At 47.4% G+C, this 24,925-nt stretch overlaps 1 protein-coding gene across 1 annotated transcript in view; it reads left to right on the top strand.

The window, feature by feature from the left end:
• LOC135901059 (eukaryotic translation initiation factor 3 subunit G-like) overlaps positions 1-10,631 on the top strand; it is a 28,393-nt gene extending 17,762 nt beyond the window's left edge. Inside the window, exons 8-9 of the mRNA XM_065430713.2 lie at positions 6,656-6,762; positions 10,555-10,631. Coding sequence (XP_065286785.1) covers positions 6,656-6,762; positions 10,555-10,573 — 126 coding nt within the window. The 3' untranslated portion in view covers positions 10,574-10,631. The remainder of the gene's footprint in view (positions 1-6,655; positions 6,763-10,554) is intronic.
• The last annotated feature ends 14,294 nt before the right edge of the window (positions 10,632-24,925 follow it).

The raw sequence follows: 24,925 nt of genomic DNA, 5'->3' as shown, positions 1-24,925 counted from the left end.
GAGAGCATTTTTCACGAATGGCCACTTAGTGGCACGATAGTGGCGGCCTCTCGAACTGGCGTGCGGCTTCTTGCAGCCAGTTCCATAGCCAAGCCCAGCCAAAACTCGTCAAAAGTCAAAATGGCGGTTGGAGCGCGTTGCCTACTTTAGCCCAGGCGGGTTCGCGGTGCTATGTTGCGACGTATCATGCAGGAACGTTTTCACAGCTATAACGTAACAGCGGGGTTCCTTATACATTGGATCCTATGGAAGCTATGCCGGGACCGGATGAAAACGACGTAGCAGCCGGGAAAACGCAGCAGTGAGGAACGTAACAGCGGGGTTCTACTGTATATAAAAATGCATCAAATTTTTAATTCTAAGTTTATTTCCTTGTTTATTTTTGTTATTCATGAATGAAAGTACATATATACCAACGCAACATATCTTTTTCTCACTTTACCGTCACCCTAGAAAAATTGCGGTAATTTTTTTTTTTTCGAAAGAAGCCTTAAGGGGGGACACCCCACTTAAATTTTCATTTTTTATTTGTGGCCACAATTTCATAAAACTTCCACCACTTATGTATTTTGACATGCTGATTTCAAATATTCAATTGGTTTTCCCATGCAACAAGTACTTTTCAAAATATAAGCAATTCATGTTTTTTTGTATGGACTAATTTGGAGGCAAGTTCTCTCTACAATGCTGGCTGTTAATGAAGGAGACTGGTACATCAAAATGATGTTGAATGATCAGAGGTTGCAGTGCTACAAGAATGAATGTTCTAAACTGATTTATGCCGAAGTTACAGTATGTCAAACTTTTGTAAGCAGAAGGCATTAGTGAAACCCTGGAGAAATTATTACTTTTTCAAAATTTCTGTAATGATATTTGTTCACATTTAAGGCCTACTGCACTCCCAATTTGTCCACCTTTCTGATGAAAAAAGAATTATTGCAATAAGATGAGTAGAACCAGAGATATCGTCACTCCAAAGCTACACTGCCATCAAAAATGTCGTTTCGAGAAAACGAGAAAAAACATTTCAGGACATGTTCATGGTGGTTACGGCAAATGCTTGAATACTAAATTGATCAAGGATGATACAGGGGTCCAACCAGGCAAGAATGAAACTTTCGCTTCTTTAAGGGGGGACACTGTAATTCAAATAATGTTCATGATGTTTTCCATCAATATTCATGAAACTTTCCATTCTTGTTAAGACTTTTGTGCTGATTTCAAATATGTAATTATTTTTCCAATAGGCCATTTACAGTCGCCGACCGATTTTCCGGACTCCGAAAATTCGGACATGCCCGATTATTCGGTCAGCCTCGCGGCACCGCCATTCTCCCCATAGACCATAATGTATAACAACTGCCGAAAGTTCGGACACCTTGCAACCTCTCGTCTGATTTTTCGGACACTCCTTGAGCCAACTCGGTCAAGAGTGCCATGCACCGACTCTGACCGGTGCATGGTTCGATTTGCTGAACGCCATTTTTGTTTTGAACGGAGCTTCCTTGCTGCCCCACGAAGTGGCGCTACTGGAAATCCCCGCTCATCATCATTGTTTCTGGCTGGTTAGCTAGAGTGGCTCTGCGGCAGTTCCGGTTTCAGCTTAGTAAGCCATGTCAAGACAATCCAGCAGCTGACTTGTTTTTTCGCGCAAGACGCTGCGAGCAGGCCGCGTTTTTCGTTTGTGCGACTGGTGCCGGCACGGTGGCGTTTGCTTTGTGTGCTGTGTCGAGGTTTCGGTTAGCCAACGCGGCATACGTAAACATCGCGTCAAGGGTCTAATGGCGCCGACAGTGCCCGCGCAGACTGCGCTGGGGAACGCCGGCAAGCGGGTGCCGGGAGGCCTAAGACTTGTCACCTTCCGATGTGCTCCCTACTGACGCGGAAAATGTACTGCCGAGAACTGTGCAGTGGTTGCATTGCGATTCCGGACACCGTCTCATTTGACAGTTTCATAGGTGCTGACACTGCTGTATTGACATGCGCAGAACTCGACGACGGCAAGATCATTCGTCAGGTTTCTGCTGCACCGCCGGACGATGACTCTGAGTCGGAAGATGACGCACCATGTGCTACGCTGCCGTCGCATGCGGAGCGTGTACAAGCAGTGACTGTGCTTTCAGCCGCTAATAGTGACCGTACGACCCTCTCCGAGATTCAGGCTTATCTAATTGCGCGTAAACGGAACAGCGTGCAACGGCGCATTCACGATTTCTTCCAAGCCTACTGCCGAGCCCGAATAAGTGCGTGGAAATAAAGGATTTAAATTTTTTTTCTCTTAATCTGTTTTTTCGGACACCTGTTTATTCGGACATTTTCGCAGTCCCCGTGAGGTCCGAATAAACGGTCGGCGACTGTAGTTATGAAGATAAATGAAATTCATTGTTCATAATTTGCAGACACAATAGGGGAAAAAATGCGCTGCGAAATTCGTATTGGCACATGCCTGGGTACTAGAAAACACAAGGAACATAATGGTAGGAATTCTATTTTGATATATCAAATATTAGTAATTTTATAGCAATTCAATCTTTACTGTTCGAATTGTGGCTACCCTACTGTCTGACCTAAAGCAGAATTGTAAAATTTTAAAGCATAAATTCCAAAATCTGACCCTACATTGTGTACAAGTGAAAAGTCGGTGTTTTGAGAAAACGAGAAAAAAGGAATACATTCACATGTAATCAAAAGTACAGAAATCATTTTGCATTATTTTTCAGTGAAAGTGGCTAAAGTCCACCAGGAATGTAGTCGCTCTGACCACGGCCACCCAAATGCGGCAAAAACATCGTTTAGCGCCGTTCGCCGATTTCCGGTGTCTTGCATCGACCGCGCGGCAAGGTTGTTCACGCGGGTCGAGCTCCATGCCGACGCGATATCGCCGCAACACGCGCACGTGATAACGATCTTTACGGCGAGGCCAGATTACCGTTCGCTTTTGCCTACTGCGACGCTGCCGCCGCAAACCTTGCACTTGACGACATCAGTCCGTTCACGGAGTCCTACTGAGGAAAGCGAAGCCTGCCTAGGCGTCGACTGGCGCGACTGCAACGCCGTCGGCGCGAGTGAGCGAATCCAACACCCGCTTTGCTGCTGGCGTTGACGCAAAAACTCGAAGTTTTTTTGAGCATTCATCTCTCTCAGCAACAAATCCGCACGCTGCAACATTGCAGTGTCACGCCGAACGCAGCCGCTGTCTATAGCGATTTCACTCATTTGTGAGCTGGCTTGGCCTACTTCGGCATCATTTGCGGTTGGCGGCGAGCTACTCTCGATGCTCTCGGAAGGAATGGAGCGCTTTTGAAAGTTATAAGCTGATCGCTTCTTCTTTTTGCCGAACTTGTGCCTCGTGGCGAACTTTCCCGGTGGATCGGACATCGTTGGGCATGTGCCAACAAACCTACGAGACGCGCAGTCGCGTCGCCTGCGGAGTGGAGCAGACGATGGGAACCTCGCGCAGCCAACCACAGCACGCGTTTTTGGTCACGCGCGCTAGTCAACGAATCGGATCGCGCGTTCGGGCTTTTTTTCTCCCCGGATTTCAACGTCACTGGCGTACTGACGGAGTCACTTTTGGCGGGAAATTAAAGAAGGAAAGCTCCTCTTTCCAATGAGACCAAGATGAATGCGATCGCGCGCGTAGAAAAAGAGCTACGCGCCGCGATAAAAAGAGCTGTTTTTGCGCGGAATTCAGCTCACAGTGATGTTATAAATTGATACTGCGGACGAAATACTCTTCCCCGAGATTCGAAACTTGGTGAAATAAAGGAATATTAGCTGTAGACATCGTAAATTTCGTTCTCAAGAAATCGATTTTTTTTCGCGATTTTTTTCGCCGCAAAGAGCCGTGTCCCCCCTTAAGAATAGAAATCTGCAATAAAAAAAATCGACCCTGGGCGGTCGCACATGGCGAAAAAAATCCACCCTCAAAGGGTTAAGTCCAAAAAATTACAGAAAACTAACTTTTTAAAACATTCTTAAATTCTAGTGTCTGACGCATTATCTCAAAAATGTTCACGCATCTTCGACCAATATTTTGGTCATAATGGCGTTTTTATCGCGTCGGCGAGCTGCACTTTTTGCTAATGAACATGCAAAAAAAAGGGGCCTTTTTTTCGTGATCGCAATCGTTTTGGCCTTGTTTGAAAGAGCCACACTTCTCATTTAGTTTTCACATCACTGCTACTCTGTGCTGAATGGTTATGAAGAAAGCCAGCAAAAAAGTTATCCCAATGCGCAATTCCATTAGTCAACTGAGACACGTGACCGTAAGCACGCCATGCCATTGGTGGATTTTCGCAGTCGTCGGCTCGAGCGTGCAAAACTCTGTGCTAAACGATGTCAAATTCAGTTTGCTAAAAACCATAAATTCAGCGAACAGAAGAAAAGAGGGGTGTTAAGCTTTTGTGAAAGTGCGCGGTAGCTTTAGAAAATGCTGAAAATAGTTTGCTACCCGTGCCGAGCACCGCCGAAGCCTCCCCCTGCAATAATGGGATAGGCTTGGCAAATGGAAGTGGTTCTGGCAGTGACCGGTGTTCATGCAGCATTCCAGCAAAACTACTGCAGCTCGGATGATTTGGAAAAAGTGAAGGCTCAAGAAAAAGTGCAAGACTTTTGCTTCAAAGCCGGCTGCCAAGCGAAAATCTGATTTTCTCACTCATGCTGATGCAGCCGCGGCTGGCTCAGATGCGATGGAGACTCGCTTTGTTATTGTAAGCTTTGATTTTGTAAATGCTCTGCTGTCTTGTGTAAAGCGCAAGTTGCAGTGTGGCAGTGGGCAAAGGTGAACATGAATGCGGTCTCGCCATAGTCACCTCTTGTGCAATATTCGCCAATGCCGCATCAGCACGGAGTTCACTGCGCGTGAGCGGCGGCCAAACGCGCACCCCGTTGCTCATGAACAGTCACGCTGTGCACGAAATGCAGATCACCAGTAGTTGGCAAACGGCATAAATGACTTTTTTTTTTCGAATAAGTATATTTATCTTGTGCACAATCTGCGGGGATGCCGCATCTACCAAACTTGGTAGACACCCTGAACTTGGCTAGCAGGTATTAGTCTATGCAAGGTGCAATAAATGCCCGTGTGATTGTTTGCACTACTAAGTTGTCGTTCCTTTGTTCCAAGAGCATGGGTGACACCCCCACACAGCATGACTGAATTGTCCAATATGCTACATTAATGAGGCTTTGCTATAGCGCTATTATGAAAGCATGCAAGTTCTATAGTGGCATTATAAGCGACAGCACTACTGAAGCCAAATCCAAGAACTTTCACAACTTGGAAACTGCTCCTTTCATACAGTCCAAACACCTGTGTTCAGTCACTGTTCTACATATTCAGTCATATCATGTGATAGTACTGCTGACTAGTTTAGTTTTATTTATTGGCTTTTTCCATCTACAGTAAAACCTCGTTAAACCGTACCCGCTTAAACAGTAGTTTCGGTTTAAAAGTAGTAAAGTCAATTCCCCGACTCGGCGGCCATTGAACATAATGTATTTTGTATCCGCATAAACCGTACCAGCTTATTGCGTACGCATCGGTTAAAACGTAGTGTTTCCACTTTTCGTCGCGCAAACACGGCGGTGCGTCGTCTCCATCGGGCGGCCCGGCAGAACAACAAGCCTCAGAGATCGGTACAACGGCCTCCAAGCGCCCTGTGCGTTTGCACGTGAAGCCGCATCAACATCAACATCATTTCGACACCGCATGGACGCCGTGCCGGTGAGCGTTGTGGCGTCGTGCAAGCGAGGACTCGCGTCATGCCGAAGCTAGGATAAAAAAGACGCCGGGTGCTCAGCATAAAAGAAAAAGTAGACATCGTCCGTGCTACCGAACATGACACGAAGAAGTCGGCGCTGGCCCGCGATATGGATCTGCTGTTGACTACAGTGTGTGGCATTTGGAATGCGAAGTTGCTCGGCAGCGCTGCTGCGACCGCGAAGAGATGTGGGCTACGAAGTTCGACTTTTCACCATCGTTGCCGCTGTTGTTGCCGAAGTGTCAACTAGCGACAGTGATGAGGACGACACGGAAAGCGACAGCACGGGCTATTCAGGCCCGACAGTAGCAGAAGCTGCGCGTTACGTCAGCCTCATGAATGCGATCGTCGCAAGGAGAACAGGGGCGCGATAACGTAACTATTCCAAACGGAAAGTTCTCCGAACTCCGGCACCCGGCAATGAAAAAGGCGCCCCGGGACTTATGCAGCACTACTGCGCGCGTGCACGGAGAATACGTAACGCCAACGAGGAATCTACCGTGCAAGTGTTTGCCGAGAGGAGGGGGGCTGGCTGAGAAGCTGGCACGCAGCTTCAGTAAGTTTGAGGCCGCTGTCGTCGTGCTAGGCCGCTGCGATATCAAACGAAAATAACATTTACATCCCGCGAAGTGAATAAATACTGCACGTTTTCCCCTTTCATCGCACTCTCTCTGAGTTCCGTTTTCGACAGATAAGTGGGCAATCTCATGCTATTTCGCTTAAACAGTACTACCGTTTAGTACGTACTTTTTCCGAGCTCCGGCCGACTACGGTTTAACGAGGTTTCACTGTATTTCAGTTACAAAGGTGTAACCTAAAATCTTGGTTGCACATATGTTTCTGTGTTTGACCACGTGAGCAAAACTTGCTGGTCTTTTCTTTTTTTGCAGGGATTTGCGTTCATCAATTTTGTGCATCGTGAAGATGCTGCGCGGGCTATTGCTAATGTCAATGGCTTTGGCTACGACAACCTCATCCTTTCTGTGGAATGGGCGAAGTAAGTGGTGATGCAGTTGCCATTCGGTGCTGTATTCATTTGGAACCTTTTTATTTGCTACTCAGTCCAAACCCTAAGCAGTGGAGTTACAGCTACAATTTTGAGCTGTGATGGCATTATTGTAAATATTGTGAACTATTCATTTACAACAGACCGCAGTAATTGAGTGAGAAGGTTCTGTTGTATCTAAAGGTCAATGTGTCAAGAATATTAGAGCTGCTGTATGCTGTGAAATAGACTTCAGATGTTCTACAGTCTAGCATTTATTGGAATTCAAAGCAATCATAAAAACGAGGAAAAATATTGAAGGCAAAATAAATGGATTTACATTATAATCATACAAATACAATAGCAGCATGGTGCCTTGATGTCTGCCATTTTCCGGATGCTTTCTGCCGATAAATGGCAGTTTTCTTGCACAACAGCAAGATTTTCCTGTCTGCTATAAAATAAACTGAAGGAGTGTGCTGGACTGGGCAGGTTGGTACATCATTGGGACGGGAACAAGCAGTGCTTGGACAGGACGAAGTGAGGACAACAGACTAGTCACTAGTCTGTCATCCTCACTTCGTCCTGTGTAAGCATATTGTTCCCATCCTAAAAAAAAAAGAAGCTGATAAAATAGTTTCTAGTGATATGCCTGCCATTGCAGCCAGCACTTCACTGTGCCAGCCAGCCATTCCACACCACTGCCAGTGACACGAATGTTGGCTACACTTTGTCTTTCACACACACATGTGCACACACGCACATGTGTAAAGTCCTTAGCCTGAAAGAGAGCTTCGATAAGAGGCAAATAAGTTCAACTGGGAGAATTTGCAGTCTGGACACTGAAAGTAGAAGCCTATCTTGTTTTTTTCTTCCTTTTTTTTTGAAATAATGCGATAAATAAAAATTGCAATAAAAAATTGGCCGGTGACTGCAACCGATTCACAAACTTTAGTTCATTCCTGCTCTAACACAGGACAAAAAACTTAATGAAATAAACACATCCTAGTACACAGTCAAACCTGTTTATAATAACTCCAGATAGAGCAAATTACGTTATGTATTGAAGAAAAAAGTCTTGCCAAAATGCATATAAATAAGTTCCTCATAACAAACTACACATCTAATATATTGAACTCCGCGTGCCCACAGCTGTACCGCCAAAACGTGCCTGTGGCTAACTTCCACACAATGCGCGTTGGCATTGCGGGAAGGCCAGCCAGACAAACTAAACAAGTCGGTTTGCTTGCGGAGGAAGGCAGGGTTGACCGCAGGCACATTGGGCAGATAGGTTCTTTTGCACACCAAGCCATTGGCATTCAAATGATCGGTTGGCGACTGTATAATTTGATTATTGTTCATTTCAATGCGACACTTATTCTGTGTACACTGAACTTGTTATGAAAACTTGTACAGTTGAACTCACTTATAACGAACTCCACAGTTCCTCAAAAAGTGGTTGTTACATCAGTACCCGCTGCGGTGGCTTAGCGGCTATGGTGTTGCGCTGCTGCTAGGCCGCAGCAGCCGTATTTCGATGGGGGTGAAATGCAAAATGCCTGTGTCCCGTGCTAGGGGCATGTTAAAAATCCCCTAGCACTCAACATTAATCCAGAGCCCCTACTACGGCGTGTCTCCTGATCAAATCATGGTTTTGGCATGTAAAATACCAGAATTTAATTTTATTTCATTATATCATTACTTTATTATACATGGTCTTGCCCTTAAAGATGCTCAAAAATTAACCGCACTGAAGCTGGCATCAGCAGTTGTAATTTAGTAGCACTTTGGTCCGATCTCGAAAACCAGATTTTCGGTGTCATTCTTGTTTCCTGCACCTAGCTGCAAACTTCCATTAGCAACGTCCATCTAAAGAACTTAATCCGGTATTGTGTAGCTCTTTCAAAACGGTGCCCGGGTCTGAACACCTGTCATTTCGAAATTGAAAGCACAGCCACCATCTTTTATTCGAGAGCTTGTTATATATTTTACTACCAGCAGGACATGACTGCATTCTGCACACAAGAGTGAAGCGTTCTAGTTGCCCGGAAGTGTAAACTAGAAACTACTGCGGCGTGCCGCAATTCTGCAAAGTTGTCGGGCATCATAGTCTTGGCATTATGACTGCGAGTCAGCCACACAAGAGCCATAAAATTGCCTTATCTATGTCGCTTCTGGTGGGAAAAAAAAAAAAGCAAGCGATGCTCGAAAGGTAAAATGGCACCGCGAACTGTTATCAGTAATCAGCAACGCGTAAATGAAGTGCCGCTGAACCGTGATCTCCTTATAACAAGGTGGTAACCGCCAACCCTTTGCAACGTTGCATGGTGGCCACTTAGAGACATTGGTGGTGGTGGCAGCAAGGGGTGCACCGTTCTCACAGTCAGACCACGTCGACGAGAACACTTGAGCAGCCATTGTTTCCATGGTGGATAGACATAAATGGTAGTTCTGTATCGTTGTAGCGTAATGCACATGGTGCCGCACGAACATTTGCACAGAAACGAGAATGACACCGTCGTGGCATCCAATGTCGCGCCAGCACACACCCTGCGCCATGCTGCTTATGCTGTATGCAGCACAACTCTGCCCTGCTGGTGTGTCTTGAAAACACGTGACCTTCTTCGCAGTTTCCGAAATCCGAGCAAGGCCATCGCTCACTCATCTTAAAGGCCGTATTATCGTCGAGGTTGGACTGCAGCAGGGCACGCTGCCATGCAGCCAGTTTAGTAGCGCTTCTGTGATTTCGCTCTTCGCATGTGCCCTCTTTTTTCCTTGAACAGGTTCAAAGTGTCTGTTGTACCAGTACGGCAACATAAAAATGTTTGTTATATCTGGAAACAGTTTCCGTAGGGAGGGTCAAAAATTCATAAGTACGCCGAAATGTGGTCATTATAACCGATCAAACGTTGTAGCTGGGATCTTTATAAGTTGGTTCAACTGTATGTGGTTTTGGTTCGAACTATTGGATGTGTCTAACTAAGCGCAGTGCACATTGCGATTTGTTATAACCGGATTTCACTCTAAATGCCACTTTCTGGCATGTTTCACAACTGCTCTCCGCCAGCTGTCGACGCAGCACTTTTTTTTTTTTTTTTTAGATGTCTTGTTGATGATCAGCGGCATTCACTTTGCATTGGTGTGATGGGAAACACTGCTTCACTCACCGGAGTTACGGCTGTCACATAGTGCATTTTCGAGCCTTATCAGGATTGAATTTCTCGGTCACGATTGGTTCACACATGTAAGCCGCAAAAGAGAGCCGATCATGGTTCATATTATATCCTGACTGAGCTCCATCGCTATTGAATGTGCACCCTGTGACGCCCGTATTAGTTGCTAGAATTTGCATTGCCATTAAAATTAGGATCATTGAATATATGGCGCTGCTGTCATATTGAAGCAGTTACTGCATCTATCCCTCGCGTATAAGCCAAGGGGTGGCTTTTAGGCCAAGGATTCTGGGAAAAAGAATTCGCCGATAAATGCGGTGCTTCTTACTAGACTGCATATGTTATTGCATGAGTTGTCCAAGTTTGGCATAGAGGGCTACTCAAAAATATGTACTATTAAGAAGTACCCAATCAGCTCAACTGTGCTCACCTTGTATAACATAACTCAAAGTTGTCATATGCTGTTTTCAAATCTGCCTTGGCAACTTATACCAGATAAGCGACTCCTATGGGGCGGTATATCTAATGTGTAATTTGTGCGTGCATTTGAAGGCAGTTCTTGTGCATGCCACTTTAATTCAGCTTCTGGGAGATTATTCTTAACCCGTGTATTTATTGTCTTCTTTCATAGGCCTTCCGGTACTGCATGAAAGGACCAGCGGTGAATCAACCTGTGATTTTAAGTAATTAAAATGCTATCAGGGATTATTTATTGTTGCTGAGTCATTGGTATCTTTTCCTTTCACATAACTGTATAAAACCTTTCAGAAGAGCAATTTTTGGACTGATGCTAGTCTGCTGATGTGGCATGCAACTACTAGTGGCTTTTTTTAAAGTGATGATAAGGAACCTATAAGTGCTGAAACTTCCTTTCGAAGTTGACAGTGTTGTCATATTTTCTTGCATAGATTCTCCTAGATCAGAACCTACACAAGAGTTCGTGAAACTGTTAAATACCTGTCAAGATTGCCAGCAATAGCGTCAATATAGTGTGCAAACATTATTAACCCATTCAATTTTTTTTTCCCGGGCGTGAAGCATCTTCAGCATTGTTCTTTTTTCGGATATTATAAAGCAATACCGTTTTATTTTCGATTATGCAGAAGGAAAAGAATGGCAGTATAATGGGAAAATGCTCACTTTGTATGGTCTTCTCATTCCTGTCTGGTGTCAGTGGCATGCCGGGACAGAACTGTGAACGTGTACAAATACATCAGTGATGCTGAAAGGGTTAAGCAATTTATTTATTTGTTAGTATGCCCTCGGGGCCAAAGGCACTGCAGAGGGTAGTGGTTATGAACAATCAACAAGAATAAATGAAATGCGCAGTAGGATAAAATATACTAAAAGCTTTGATGCTAATACAATGTTACCTAATTACTAATTATAAAAAGTATAAACTTAAAGCAAATGACAAAGCAGTGAAACAAAGTAATACGTAATGGGTAGTACTAATAATGGCTATTTATACAATGTTCGCTAATGCTTGGTTAAAGGCATGGTCATTGTTTATTGAAGCAACGTCAGCTTGAAGGTGCCTCCATTGTGTTTTGCGAGGTCTGAAAGGCATTGAGCTTTAGTGTTACACAGATTGGTCACTACCTTGTGATGGATGATCAATGCGATGTGAAATGTTTATGAATTGAGTGAAGAGAATGAGTTTCGCACTTATGCCACGATGCAATGTGCTGTGTGAGGTGATTATAATGCTCAACCCTCTTAAAGGTCATGAACAATGGCACAACACGCCTCAAGCAAACGCGTTTGTCTCCCTGTGTGAATAGACATTTGTGAGCGGCGCGGAAGAGGTTCCAGTCCCATCCACCTCTGACATTACCGGGAACACATTTGATGCAGCGCGAAACGTGACACTCACACAAGCAGTCGCATATAGAAAGGCAACACAACGCTGTATGTTGCCTTTTTTTTATATGTGCCTTTTGTCACGTTTCACGCTGCATCAAGTGTTCCTAATGATTCACCAAGCCCCCATCGCTACCCTTGCTGAAATTAAGCTCTCTCCAGTCGGTTGGGTCTAAAGCCTCTCCACGCTACTACCGGTGTTAGCTGATGGAGGGGCTTTAATGGGGATGGCCGGAGGAAAACCAGCCAGCACGTGCAAATCTCGAAAGCCAAGTTCACGCATTGGAGGCAAGTAACCACTTGCAGCCAATGACACGCTCCCGCCTCGCACGACGCAGCCAATCAGTGTGCGCGCCACGACAGCTGCAGCCAAATTGAGGCGAGCTCCACCACTGGAAAACCTGGCGCCACCGTCAGCGTGACGTGGCATGAGGGATCACGTGGACACAGCGGCTGCTTCGGAAGTGCCGAAGCGAGCTCAAAACGAAAGTGTAAAGTTCCAGCTTCGCTGCGGTTCTGATTAAGTGGCGAGGCTTTACCGCCTGGGGTGTCTGCTTGACGACATTTGAAAGTACTATAATAGGTAGTGGCTGCCTTTGGAGCTGTGCAGCACGGTAGGCTACTGCTTGGTGCCGCAGTGCCGGACGTACAAGGATGCAAGGAGCTGTGTGAAGCTTGGCTGGCGAAACTTAGAACTGGCAGACAGCCATCGGCTATAACTTGTGTATGCAGCAAGCACAGGCGCGAGGAAGATTTCTGTTACGGTGCCGGGACTGCATGATTTTCGGTGAGTAGCAGAAAATGTGCACCGAGACGCTTGCCCGCACCCGCTGCCCGGCTAATGTCATAACGCTTTATTAGGTCTATGCAGGGCTGGATTAAGAAAAATGGGGGCCCTGGGCTAATGTGCCTGCAGGCCCCCTTTCCCTATACTGAACCCCGCTCCTGTCGCCTGTTACGCTGCTGGAAATATGCCATGTTTCATTTTAATTCCACCAAATTAAAAATAATGAAGTGCAATCAACAGGATTATTATTGTTGTTATAAGGAAAACAACAAAACTTGCTTGAAACGCGTGCTGTTGTAAACACCAACACGTGTTCACTTTGTGATTAATCTGCATTCTGTTTTCAGCAAAAGCTAGGCTTTAAGGAAAAGTTTAGTGCACTCAAGACGAACAAGAACGTAGAAAAGACAACACAGCTCAGATGTCAACCCTTCTGAAGCTAGGCTTTGTTTGCATCACCAAGTTTAATCCCGAGAGGAGACGCATGGTTTTGTCTAAAACATTCTTTATTAAAATTCAATCATCAGACTGCAGTATCGTTATACACATAAGTATGCAATAGATATATACAATACTTAAGGCAATACAAAAACCATAAAAATACACTAGAATACAGATGAAAATTACCAACTGTAATTACAAAACATTATTTGAAAATATTTTCGTTAAAAGCAAGACAAGCAAGGACGACACCAAATAAATGTGGCACTATCAAAAACAACAAAAATAGTTCTTTATAAGCACGCTAAATATTGCAAGAAGAAACGAGACGAACAACGAAGATTTGCATATCTTGAATTGCACTGCTCAGCGTTTCGTTGGCAACGTGGAGGCTGGAAGGCGACACAACGAACTTATTGGAACTATTCATGTATAGCGCAAACACTCCTATTTTAAAATCTTTTGCGCCTTCGCTTTGGCGAAATCAAATATAGTCTGTTCGAACGATAGATCACGGAGGAGGTCACTTTCAATGGACATGATAGCATGCGAGTTCACCTTGTCAAGGAGGCTCGAACAGAGGTGATTTTTTATCAACGACAACTTGGGAAAACGATCGTTCGGTCTCGCAGTTTGCCACGGGTATGCTGAAGTACATTCGCAAAGCAATAGAAAGCTTCGGAAACGCATCAAAAAGCTTTCTTTCGTGCAACAACTTCATTATTCCCAGGGGACTCGTGCACACAGAGTTGTGCGGAAAGTTTGCGAACTGAACGATTTCAGCGGAAAATGCTGGCTCCAAATCATTTTTCTAGGTTTTCACCAACTTCTCAGCCTGCTGTGCCAGAGAGGCCTCGCTGCCAACTTGTGTCAGCAATTTTAAGAATCCGAACCTTTCGCAGAGTTCAGTGTAGGCAGCCTTTCGCACTCGCAAAGCAGAGCCTAGACTGTCGAGTACAACATTGTAGGTCTCTACGATAAACTTCTTTCTGCCTTGTAGCGCACTGTGGCTTTTTCCGTCTGGGTGCTTACTCAAAATGATGCATTTGCCCTCATTCTGATAAAATTGATTGGTACTTAGCGTGCGTGCTCTCTCTTCGAAGGTACTAAAGAGAGGTCGCAAATAATTAACAAAGCCTTCTAGAGAGCTCAGCAGGTCTACAGCAGTTGAAATGTCTAGGCCTGGTTTCTGAAGTGCTACGCTCGTTCTGTTAAAGCGCTCCAAGATTTCACTCCAGAAAATCGCCATGAATGCAGTCTCTAGTTTTGTCATTTTCTTGAAGAGAGAGTGCGCTTCGTTCCTAGTGTCACCGTTTTCTTCCTCGTTCTTTGATATAGCTTCAAGGCAACACAAGAGTGTGCATTGAAATTTTTCAGAATGGCCTTACATGATTCAGCGTGTCTTGACCACCTGATCTCTGAGAAACTTTTCAAAACAAGCTGCTGGCCAGTTCCGACCATGCTGTCCAAAAGATACCTTCATCGCTTAGGTGAGGCAGCAAAGAACACATACAGTCTCTGAATTACAGTGGAAAATTTGACTGCCTCGAGGCAACTGTCAATGCTACACACGTCAACTATGTTCAGTGAATGACCAGCACACGGGACACAGACTGCCAATTCGTTCAGGTGTTTGATTTGAGCTTGCAGTCCTTTGTATTTTCCTGACATATTACTCGCATTATCATAAGCCTGGCCCCTACAATCGTCAATTGAGATGCCATTGGTCGTCGAGAGGGACGTCACGGTATCGAAAAGATATAAGCCGGTACGTGATTCAATTGAAACAAATCCGAGAAAGCGTTCATACACTTTCCCATTTAAATAGTATCATAAAACAACTGACAGCTGATCAACGTGAGTAAGGTCTGGAGTCGAATCAACAATTAAAGAAGTATTTTGCATGTTTCACTTCGTCAACGAGACGTTCCTTGACAGCCTTTGCCATATGCTCGATAAATTTATCACAAATGGTTTTTGACAGATACGATGGGTGACCTTTTCCTTTGTTCCCGTAGCATTTGATGTGCTGCTCTAGAAAGGGATCAAACTTGGCAATGGCCTCAAGCACTCCCATATAATTGCCATTTCTCGGTGAAGCAAAAATCTCCTCACTGCCCCTAAACGCTAGGTTGCACTCAGCTAGAAGCTTAACTACAACAACTACGTGCTTCAACACGTCTGACCAGTAAGTGGTCTCAGTGACAAGATGCTTAAGCAGCTCCTTGTCTATTGTTCTGCTCGAGTTAGAGCGGGCGAGTCATGCTGCCACGTAGTTCTGGTGCTCGACGCTATTTTCATGTGTGCAAACCTTTTCTTCTACTCTTTTCCAATCAGAAAAGCCATGCGTGGTGAAAGCAGTGGGGTTGCTTGAAATCGAAAATAGTTTTCACATGAAACAGTAAATGGAACCTTTGGACTCCGAGTTCATTAGCCAGTGTCGCTCGTACGCCTCCCCATTTACAGCCTTTCGCAGGAAAAGATGAGGTGGCATATAGCGTTTCTGAGTTTTGTATTGCCTTTTGGAAGACGTAAGGTTTTTTACGCGATTTTGAAAATACAATGGCCCTTTGTCAAGGCATACACTTTGAAAGCTGTCAGTAATGTCTCATTCGTCCTCTCGAGGCACACTTTGTGGGTGGGAACATGATTATTTGAAGCCAAACTAACAGGAAACAAGCGAGTCGGTTCTTGGAGTGTTGTTTCCTGGCGCTCGTCAGTAAAAGGAGGCTCATCAGGGTGGTTTGGCACCCATTGGTCAGCAATAGTAGAAATCGGGCATGGCGGACCGTACACCTGGAGCTCTGTGGCAGGGGCCCGGCCAAGTAGCTTAGACGTTGCCGACTCAGGAACAGGACAGGGCTTGTTTAGCGTCGGTTGCTCAAAAATATGGACGAGCGAAGTTGGCACTGTTTTCACAGGATCCAGATAACCAAGATGAGTCAAACCTTCTTGCCAGGAAACCGTGGTGATGGAGTTGGCAAGTCCTCCACAGATGCACAGTCGGTACTATTGGGAGTTTGACACGGACTCTGGGTAAAGCGATCATACTGCTCCGCGGAAGCTGCATTCAGTCGGTACTTCGTCATCTTTGGTAGCTTCTTTTCATGCTCTTCTCTTTCTAACTTCGCCTTTCGTTTAGACCCACCACTTTGATGCTTCCGACCGAGCATTTTCGCATGAATGGATGCTAATTGTTCACCGGGCACTTTGTCAGTCCGACGCGACCGCAGGTGTCCAACGGTGGCCGTCCCGATGACTGGCGCACGCTGCCTGGATGGTCCGTGGCTGGCCGAGAGTGTTGCGTTCCCCAGGAGCTCCTCAGCAGGCGGGCTTATATAAGCTTAATCGGCGGCTCGGGGCTGAATCGCCTCCCGCGATCAACTTCCGTTTATAGACGCGCGCCGCGTCTGTCTGTCACTAGCGCCAAAGCAGGCGTTGTAGGGGTTGAGGGACGGACTTCGGGATGAAGACCAAACTTGGGAGGATTTATTTTACATTATATACAGAGAGGTGAGAGTCATGTAACAGTCGTACAGTCATTACGGGCCGGCAGCAACTCGGACGCTGCGGCCCGCGGCAAGAAGTTCGAGAGAGGTGAATCAGGGAATGCTCTGGTCTCTCTGGAATGCTTCTTATAAACCCTTCGAGCACTGGAAGTCGCGTCATGTTTGACCAATGGGAGAGTCCGCTCAGATGACGCCATTTTCAGCCAATGGTAGGCGCCCGTGCGATGGTGTCATACCCGGCGAAGAGAGTCGGCGCTTGGTCCTCCTCTCTTGATCACTTGATCCCCCTGCGATCTTGCCTCGCAGACTGGCAATGCGCTTCTTCCAAGGAGGAGAAGGGGAGGGGGGTGCTCATGCTCCATTGTCCTAGGACCCACCTGCTCCCGGTGCTACGGCCGCGCAGCGGTAGCAAATGTCTTCTTCAAAGGCGATGAGGGGGGACGATTGGGCTCCATTGTCCTAGGGCCCCTTCTAATCCCGGCGGCACACGACCTGGGGGCCGCGAACTTGTTTGCACGTGTATTGTGGCCTTCAACTTGTTTGCTCGGGCGCTCCTCTGGAATGTGCTTTCCCCTGCTTCTGCATTCCTCAATTAGCTGTGCTGCGATTCGAAGTGGTTTGGGGAACTCGAAGTAGCCTCAGGAAACGGCGCCATATCTAGCAGCGTCCACATATGCGTAGAGTTCCTTGCACAAATTCCCTCCTCCGTACAAACTCACTCCTCCCGTTCCGGTCTCGTCTTCCTGTTGGCTAGGAGCAATCGCCTGTTCTGGGAGGTTCTCGATTTTTCTTTCGCCCCGTCGACGCCGAGTGCGAGAACGAAGGGGAGAGGGCGACTCCTAGCGCGGGCGAAGTTATGCGCCCTCCGTCGCCTCTGAGTTATCTTTTTCTACTTCTTTCTGGAAAGTTCGGCGGCCAGTCTGTCCTACTTTTTCCGTCGAGCGCGCGAGGGTGTGCAGCCATTAGGCAGGAATGGGCCCTGGAGACGGGCCGAAGCCCGAACAGTGAACATTCCATGCCCCACGGCACGCGGACAAGAGCACGTGTGACGTATTCTTTTCTTTCCTGCCTAGACTCTGTCATCAGACTCATCATCATCTGCTATCGGACTCGACCTCCCCCGCCCAAATTATTATCACGGTAAAGAAAAGTCGAATGGAAGGCACTGTTGGGTACTGCAGCACATCCTTTCTATGAGACAGAGGACAGCGGTGGAACTATTTGAGAGGTGGAGGGTGGCGTGGTAGCGACGAGGGGCAAGGGATATTTAGGTCCACATTACATGTTTTAGTGTTGCCCCCTTGCCCCTCCTCTACAGACAGCAGTGGACAGACGGACTGACAGGAAACCACTAAAACTCTTCCAAGCAAACGCACCTCGCTTCGTAAGAAAGAGGGCCCCACCGGGGTGGCGGGGGATTCTTTTTAGCAGCTCGACAAGCTGTCCCCAAATGATCGGGCTAAACGCATGCTGTTACATTAGGCGGGGGGCCCCGTCTGCTCGTTCTGATTTCCTCGCATCATGCATGTCGCTCGAAGTTCCGTTGCCCATGGTTCCATATACTAAGCAGGTTAGAATAAATGGGCCCCCTTCTCCTACTGTCCGAGGTGAGGCCCTGGGCTGCAGCCCTCTTAGACCCCCCCCCCCCTAATCCAGCGCTGGGTGTATGAACTTGTTGATACTAGATTCTGGCAAGTTCACTGGAATGGAAAGGGAGCGGTATGAAGCGCATTAAAAGTAGGCATGGCATATGGTCGTGTTTGTGTTACGAATTAATGCACTGGATTACGAAAAAGAAGCAGAGGGAAATCGCACTCTGAGAAGACCGGTGAACATACAGTGCGACGCAACTTGATAAATACTGAAATGTCCAAGAATTTAGAAGATAAAAAAAGATTGAATCGTCGCGACGGCACATCACAGTCGCCGTAGGTGTCGAAGTCTCTATAACGAAATTATTTTTGAACAGTTCTGATAGCTTCCACGCAGCAATGGTTGCTCGTGTGCTAAAATCATATGCTGCAGCGGCACGGTGAGAAAACGCGCTCGCAAGGAAAGCAAAACATTGTGCGTGGACGTACATGCAGACGCACAGTCGGTCGCGGCAAACCCGTGCGATCGCTGCATTGAGGCTTCACTCTGTTATGCCCTATTTGGTTATACAGACAGCCCGCTATAAGAACATATTTCACATAGCTTACTCTCAGCGTTTGCTTACCTTTCACGCAAGAAGCCGGTTCGGGAGGCTCCATCGCGGCAACCGTGCGCAGTGGCGTTCACTGTACGTATTCGGTAAAGAGATAGCGTCTGTAAACGATTCTGTGCTTTCAGTTCGCCCATGATTATTATATCGGCAGTCAACAACTTCCTTCGTTTTGAGAGCACCTACATAAATGTCCAGGAGGACTGCCGCGTGGTGTTTTTATTGAGCGCCACAAGCGAAACCTATGGGGAGCTCGCCGCGTGATCCCTCGTACTACGCAAGGGAGGCGCTTCCGACAGATAGCGACTCCGTAACTCCTCGTCCCCAATAGGAGGCTATGCTAGGCCACAGTTGCGGCTGGTGGGGGAGAAGCGCCGTGCGCGGTTCTCCACGTCCAGCAGATGTTTGGCGCTGAGCCATGCTCCCTCAAGGGCTGCAGAAGATAGTGCCAACCTTTCCCTTTCTAATTCAGAACCACCGCTCCCAGATAGTTTAGCAGCGCGTCAGAACAAGTCGTATTGCAGTTCTTCGGAGATGGGCCATGGATGAGGCGGCGGGTCCATCTGGGTTGGTCGACACGGAGCTCCGGGCTAGACAGAATGCGCAACTACAGCTGAAACCACAATGTAAGCACGCGTCGACTGATCCTGACATTGTAGCTAAACAAGAGAAGTTGGAAGCAGACAGGTTGAGAAAATCAGAACATGCATATGAAACTTCTGCACAAAGGGAATGCTGCCTCGACGCTGATGTCGAGGCCACGAGAAATGCGTGGACTGACGAAACTCCTGAACAGCGACTACGCCGTGTAGGCGCCATTGCAACGTTCAAGTTATGAGGACTCGACGAGCGAAGGAGACTGCCGAAGAGTACATCGCGCGCTTGGTCAAATACGTTCATTTAAAAGTGGCACGCGCCTATACTGGCACACACAATAACCCAATTGGCATCAAAGAGGTTCATTGGAGACTAGCACAGACCTAGTGGCACATACCCGTGATAAGCTGAGACAGACTATGCAAAACTAGGTTTAACGGTGCTAGCACACAATAGTTCGTGCTCAGCCAGAGCTACGCAGTCGGCAAATTTTTACAGCGTAAGCTGTTCTGGGCTCAATCCTGTAGCCGTTTCAATAGGCAATGTCCGTTGGAGCTGTTGCCAGGCTCCTACCCTCTTTGGGGGATTGGTCAAAAAATGGTTGGATTGTCTTAAGGAAGAAAAAGATTAAGGATATGTGTATATAAATACCATAATGAAAATCATGTATGCATACCTGATTAGATCAAGCAGGCTAGGTGACTCACCGTCACGCTTCAAAGTGGATGCCAATAAATAACCATCCAGAGTGCCACACGTCACGCGATATGTAGTGTCGATACATGCAAATTTGCATTGCAGTTGCATTGTATTACACCAGGTGTCCCGACATGGTGGCAGTTGCATGTAGCAGTTGCATGTAACTGGACCTCAATCGTTAACTCTTGCAGCTAGGTGACTATTTGTCACCGCCCCGTATAAAAGGGGATGCAAATAAATCATTAGCATCAACATCATCATAGTGTGCCACGGGTCATTATGTTAGCTGTATTTTTGTTTCCATTTATCCTATTAAAATCATAAGCTAGAATCTCACTTCCCATATACCTATTCTCCGATTTCGTTTGCAGTTCTTTTGTAATTCTTTCTTGTTATATGGGACTACCCCGTTCTTGGTCAATCCCCCAGAGTGGGTATGTACGTGCCACTAACATCTAGGCTCTACATCTACATGTGCGCTGCGTGGCCTCGATAGAGAGACATTGCTACAGATCACCGACCGGAGTACAAAGACTATCCACACGAGGAAGAAACACAGTTGGACGGCGATATTACAGAGCCAGAAGTGAGGGCAGCCCTATACGGCATAAGACGTAACACGGCGCCTGGAGCATACCGCATTCACTATGCACTACTACGCAGCCTCTCCGATCAGGCCATACGGCAACTGACTGCATACTACGACAATTGTAAAAACGTAACGCTTCCACAGGAACGGCGACACGCCGATATTACCTTAATTCCGAAACCCGGGAAACCGTTGTCCCTCCAAAATCTCAGACCCATTTCCCTGACTTCGTGTATTGGCAAACTCTTCGAGCACGTAGTTCTAATGCGCCTCCACCGCCACCTCGAAGCGAACCTATTCTTCCCCGATACCTTATTTGGCTATCGACCAGGTCTGTCTGCGCAGGACATACTCCTGCAGCTTAAGGAGGATGTTGTGGATGGTCCGAGTAAAGCTCAAACAAGAGCCATTCTGGCGTTGGACCTAAAGGGGGCCTTCGATAACGTCTCACATGACCTCATTCTAAATCTTGCATTCTCCCGATGCGGAAAACGCATCTATGATTATGTCCGAGCCTTTTTTATCTGACCGCACGGCTACCATCGGCCTAGGTGATATTCGGTCAGATATCATAAAACTTTACGGCAGAGGGACTCCCCAAGGTTCGGTTATCTCACCCACCCTGTTCAACGTGGCGATGGCAAATCTACCACCGCTGCTCGACAAACTTCCGAACGTGCAGCCCGCCCTGTACGCCGTTGATCTTAACAATCTGGGTGAGCACAGGGTCGGACGGCAGCATTCAAGACGCACTACACGAAGCAGTAAATATAGTGCAAGAGTATGCAACAGCCGGAGGACTCACCTGTGCAGCTGAGAAGTCCGACCTCCTGCTTGTATTAAAAAAAACCGCAATAAGGCCGATATTCCACCAGCCATCACATTGCATCTCAATGGCAACGTTATTCCAAGGGTAGACAGACTACGTGTACTAGGCCTTCACATACAACACAACGGGAAGGCCACACATACCCTACACATGCTCCGCCAACAAGTTGCCCAAATAACGCACATGATAAAGCGCATTACAAACCGCCGACAAGGACTCCAAGAAAAAGATGTACTCCGGATCGTGCAAGCCCTCATAATTAGCAGATTAACCTACCACCTCCCCTATCATAACCTGAATCAGACCGAGATGCACCAGATGGACACCCTCCTCCGTACAGCACTAAAGGCAGCGCTGGGACTACCCCAACAGGCGTCCACGCTCCTACTACGACTCGTGGTGCACAACACCATCCGCGAACTAGTTGGTCATCTTAGCCAATTGCAACGTCTCCAACGAACAATGCAAGGGTGCCTCATTCTATCCCGGCTAGGATACCAAACACCAAGAAAACCACGACAGGAAGACCGCACACTTCTTGCGCTTAGCATTTGCAAGAAAATGCACGTGGCCCCAGTTCCGCGCAATATGCACCCTGACCGTCAAAAGGCCGAAGGAGGGCAAGTGCACAAGCCCTGGCTCAACTGTTTGGCGATGACACATCGAACACACCGGTCCTTCAACCAACCCTTGAGCATGTCACCTTTCGCGTACTGCAGATTCCCCCTTATGCGGCATGTGAAAAAAACTGGTCCGAGTTTGGAAATGTGTACAACAAGCTACGCAAAAGGCTCCCTCAATGTCCGGAAGGCTTTGTCCACTGCACAGCGAAGCGTTTACGCATCAAGCGGAAATGGGTCGGATGCAGATTAATACAAATGTCGGGCGCTTTGATGTGCCGGCCAGCAATGCCTTGACGTGAAATCGTGCCTAGGTTTTGAACCCAGAAACGCTGCTGGGCCTTTTGTGATTCAATAATGTAATGATTATATTATTTTCAGTGTTAGAGAAATAAACGTGTCGGGTTTTTAATAGCTCTGTGCGCAATCGTCTTTTTTTTTTTCAATTCTGAGAAAGAAATGTGAAAGAAACCAGTATTTTTTTTATGTCCCTCAAAATTTCATGAAATTTTACATCTCTGGCTGGGTGTGCCGCGCAGGCCTGTGACTTTTTTCTCGTGACCTATAGCTCCTGCAGGGCCACTGCGCATCCGCTGTGCCACTGCCTGCACAGCCTACATGCGGGTGGCTTATCCATATTAACTCCTTAGGCAATGGGGTCGGTTCCGGTCTCCCTGTATAGGCGGCAGCAAGTGATCGTACTTGCGCCAGTCTGACACCCACTTTCGTTTGCGAGATTTCACGGCTTTTTAGGAGTGTCATACAATACGATTTTCAGCGACTCCGCACCAATCCGCAACTTTAGAGGCGTTGGTTAGGCCTAGCTAGTTGGCTCTCGATGGAAATTCACCCTTGCGCTATAAGCTTGCGGCCAGTGTACGTTCGGACCAGCAGACCTATTCAGCGATCGGACGTGAGATTACGCGCACAGGCTAAACTAATGGTTGTAGAAGATCGGATCCGCGGTCGGGTCAACTACCGTGAACACCTGCCGAGATTGTTTGCGCGCTTACTGGATGGAACGGCGTATGCTCGTGTGTAAGCCGAAATCTCCAAACTGAGTGCAACACAACCTAATCTGACAACGCCGCAGAGTCAAAGACGCACGTTCAAATGTGCACTTTGCGACCACGCGCGACGCATATCGGGCTGTGCGATGAGCGAGCGCGAAGCGCCCCCGCCACCCTGCTGTCTCGACCATCGCGGTATTTCGAATAGATATCATGTCAGTGAAGTGCCGCACAGCGTAAAATTAAAATTTCTGTAGCACTCCGTGGGATTGTAAAAAAGCAACGAAATTGAATTTTCCACCAATTGAATTTTCCACCAAACGACCCAAGTTCGTTTTCAAGCCAAGCTTTCTATGTCTCACTGAATCGTCCGTGAGCGCCAAAAACACACCGCAGGAAAGCCAACTTGCACATCTGCGTAGAACACTACAGCTAGTTTACATTCGCAGTACCGTGCCAGCGTCGACTGGCCGGCCGGTTAGTGCCTGATAACGGCGCGAAGCGACGAGCTCAGCAAGAGTAGCGCATGCGCACAAAGTTCACTGGAAGCGCAAAGTGTGTTGTGCCATGCTACGAGCACCACGTGGCGACCACGAGGCGACGGGAGCTGTCATATTACATGCGCCACGTGGCTACCACGAGGCGACGAGAACTCCCTCTTCTCCGCGACGAATCGAGAATTCGACACGGGTGAGGTCATCACCCTGCCCCGCTCGGTTCCTGCTGACGAGAACTCGCCCAAACCGGTTCCTGCCGACCAAGTGTCGCCGAAGGGATTTAAGGGAGAACAGGCCCATTGTGAGAACAGAGTCGCTTGCAGCCGCCCAGACGGTCTGATGCGCTCCTACTGCTACCTGCTGTTAAGAATGGCGAGCTGTAAGGCAAAATTGCCACCCAATTACGACTAGGGGACAAGACGCGCATCCCCCACTCTCCGTCGCTGCAGCTAGGAGGCGTTCGAAGAAGCGGGCTTTGTGCTCAAAACCGCCTCCTTCCACCAGCCCCATCGCCATTGTGACGGAACGAGTTCGGTGGACGAACAATGGTGCCGGAGTTCTCCAGCGCGGACCTGATCTGATACGCATGAACAGGCTGCCGCGGGAAAGCCGTTTTTTGGTGCTTCCCATGCCTCGGCCAGACGCAAGACAACAAGCTACCCACGATTGGCACCGATACTTTCCGGAACGGCACCCCTCCAACGCCGTCGTCGGGCATCGGAATGTGTGTGCCTTTGTGCACGTAAACTGTTCTGCGGAGCGGCGGCAAGTTGGCGATGAGTAAACGAACAGTCGCCGCCTCGTATGGCCGACGGACCGAGTGTATAAAAACTATACATATACATATATAAAGACCCGAGCAGCTAGATGAGCTAAAAGGGGTGTTAGGGGAATATCTCGACAGATTCAGCGATCGGCCGGGTAGAACCGAACTGATAACGCATGAAATTGAGCTGACATCAACCGAACCAGTAAGATCAAAACCTTACAGGGTGTCTCCAAGACAGAGAGCTCATGGAGGCAGAGATACAGCGCATGCTAGAGTTGGGAGTTATTGAGCCCGCTGAGAGTGACTACACGTCACCGCTAATACTCGTAGAAACCCCTAACAAGGACCCTCGTCCGTGTGTTGACTACAGGAAGTTAAATGCCATCACTAGGGATCAGCTGTACCCGATACCCAACATTGAGGAACCAATTGAAAGAGTTAGCGCTGCTAAATACATTTCAACTATAGATCTCGTGCGGGGGTACTGGCAAGTTCCCCTTTCAGAAAGTGCCAGCCGCTATGCCGCATTCATCTCGCCTGTAGGCACTTTTCGCCCTCTCGCAATCAGCTTCGGGCTGAAGAACGCGCC

This window comes from Dermacentor albipictus, chromosome 1, assembly GCF_038994185.2.
Source record: "Dermacentor albipictus isolate Rhodes 1998 colony chromosome 1, USDA_Dalb.pri_finalv2, whole genome shotgun sequence".
NCBI lineage: Eukaryota > Metazoa > Arthropoda > Arachnida > Ixodida > Ixodidae > Dermacentor > Dermacentor albipictus.
This window is presented reverse-complemented; position numbering and strand designations above follow the sequence as displayed.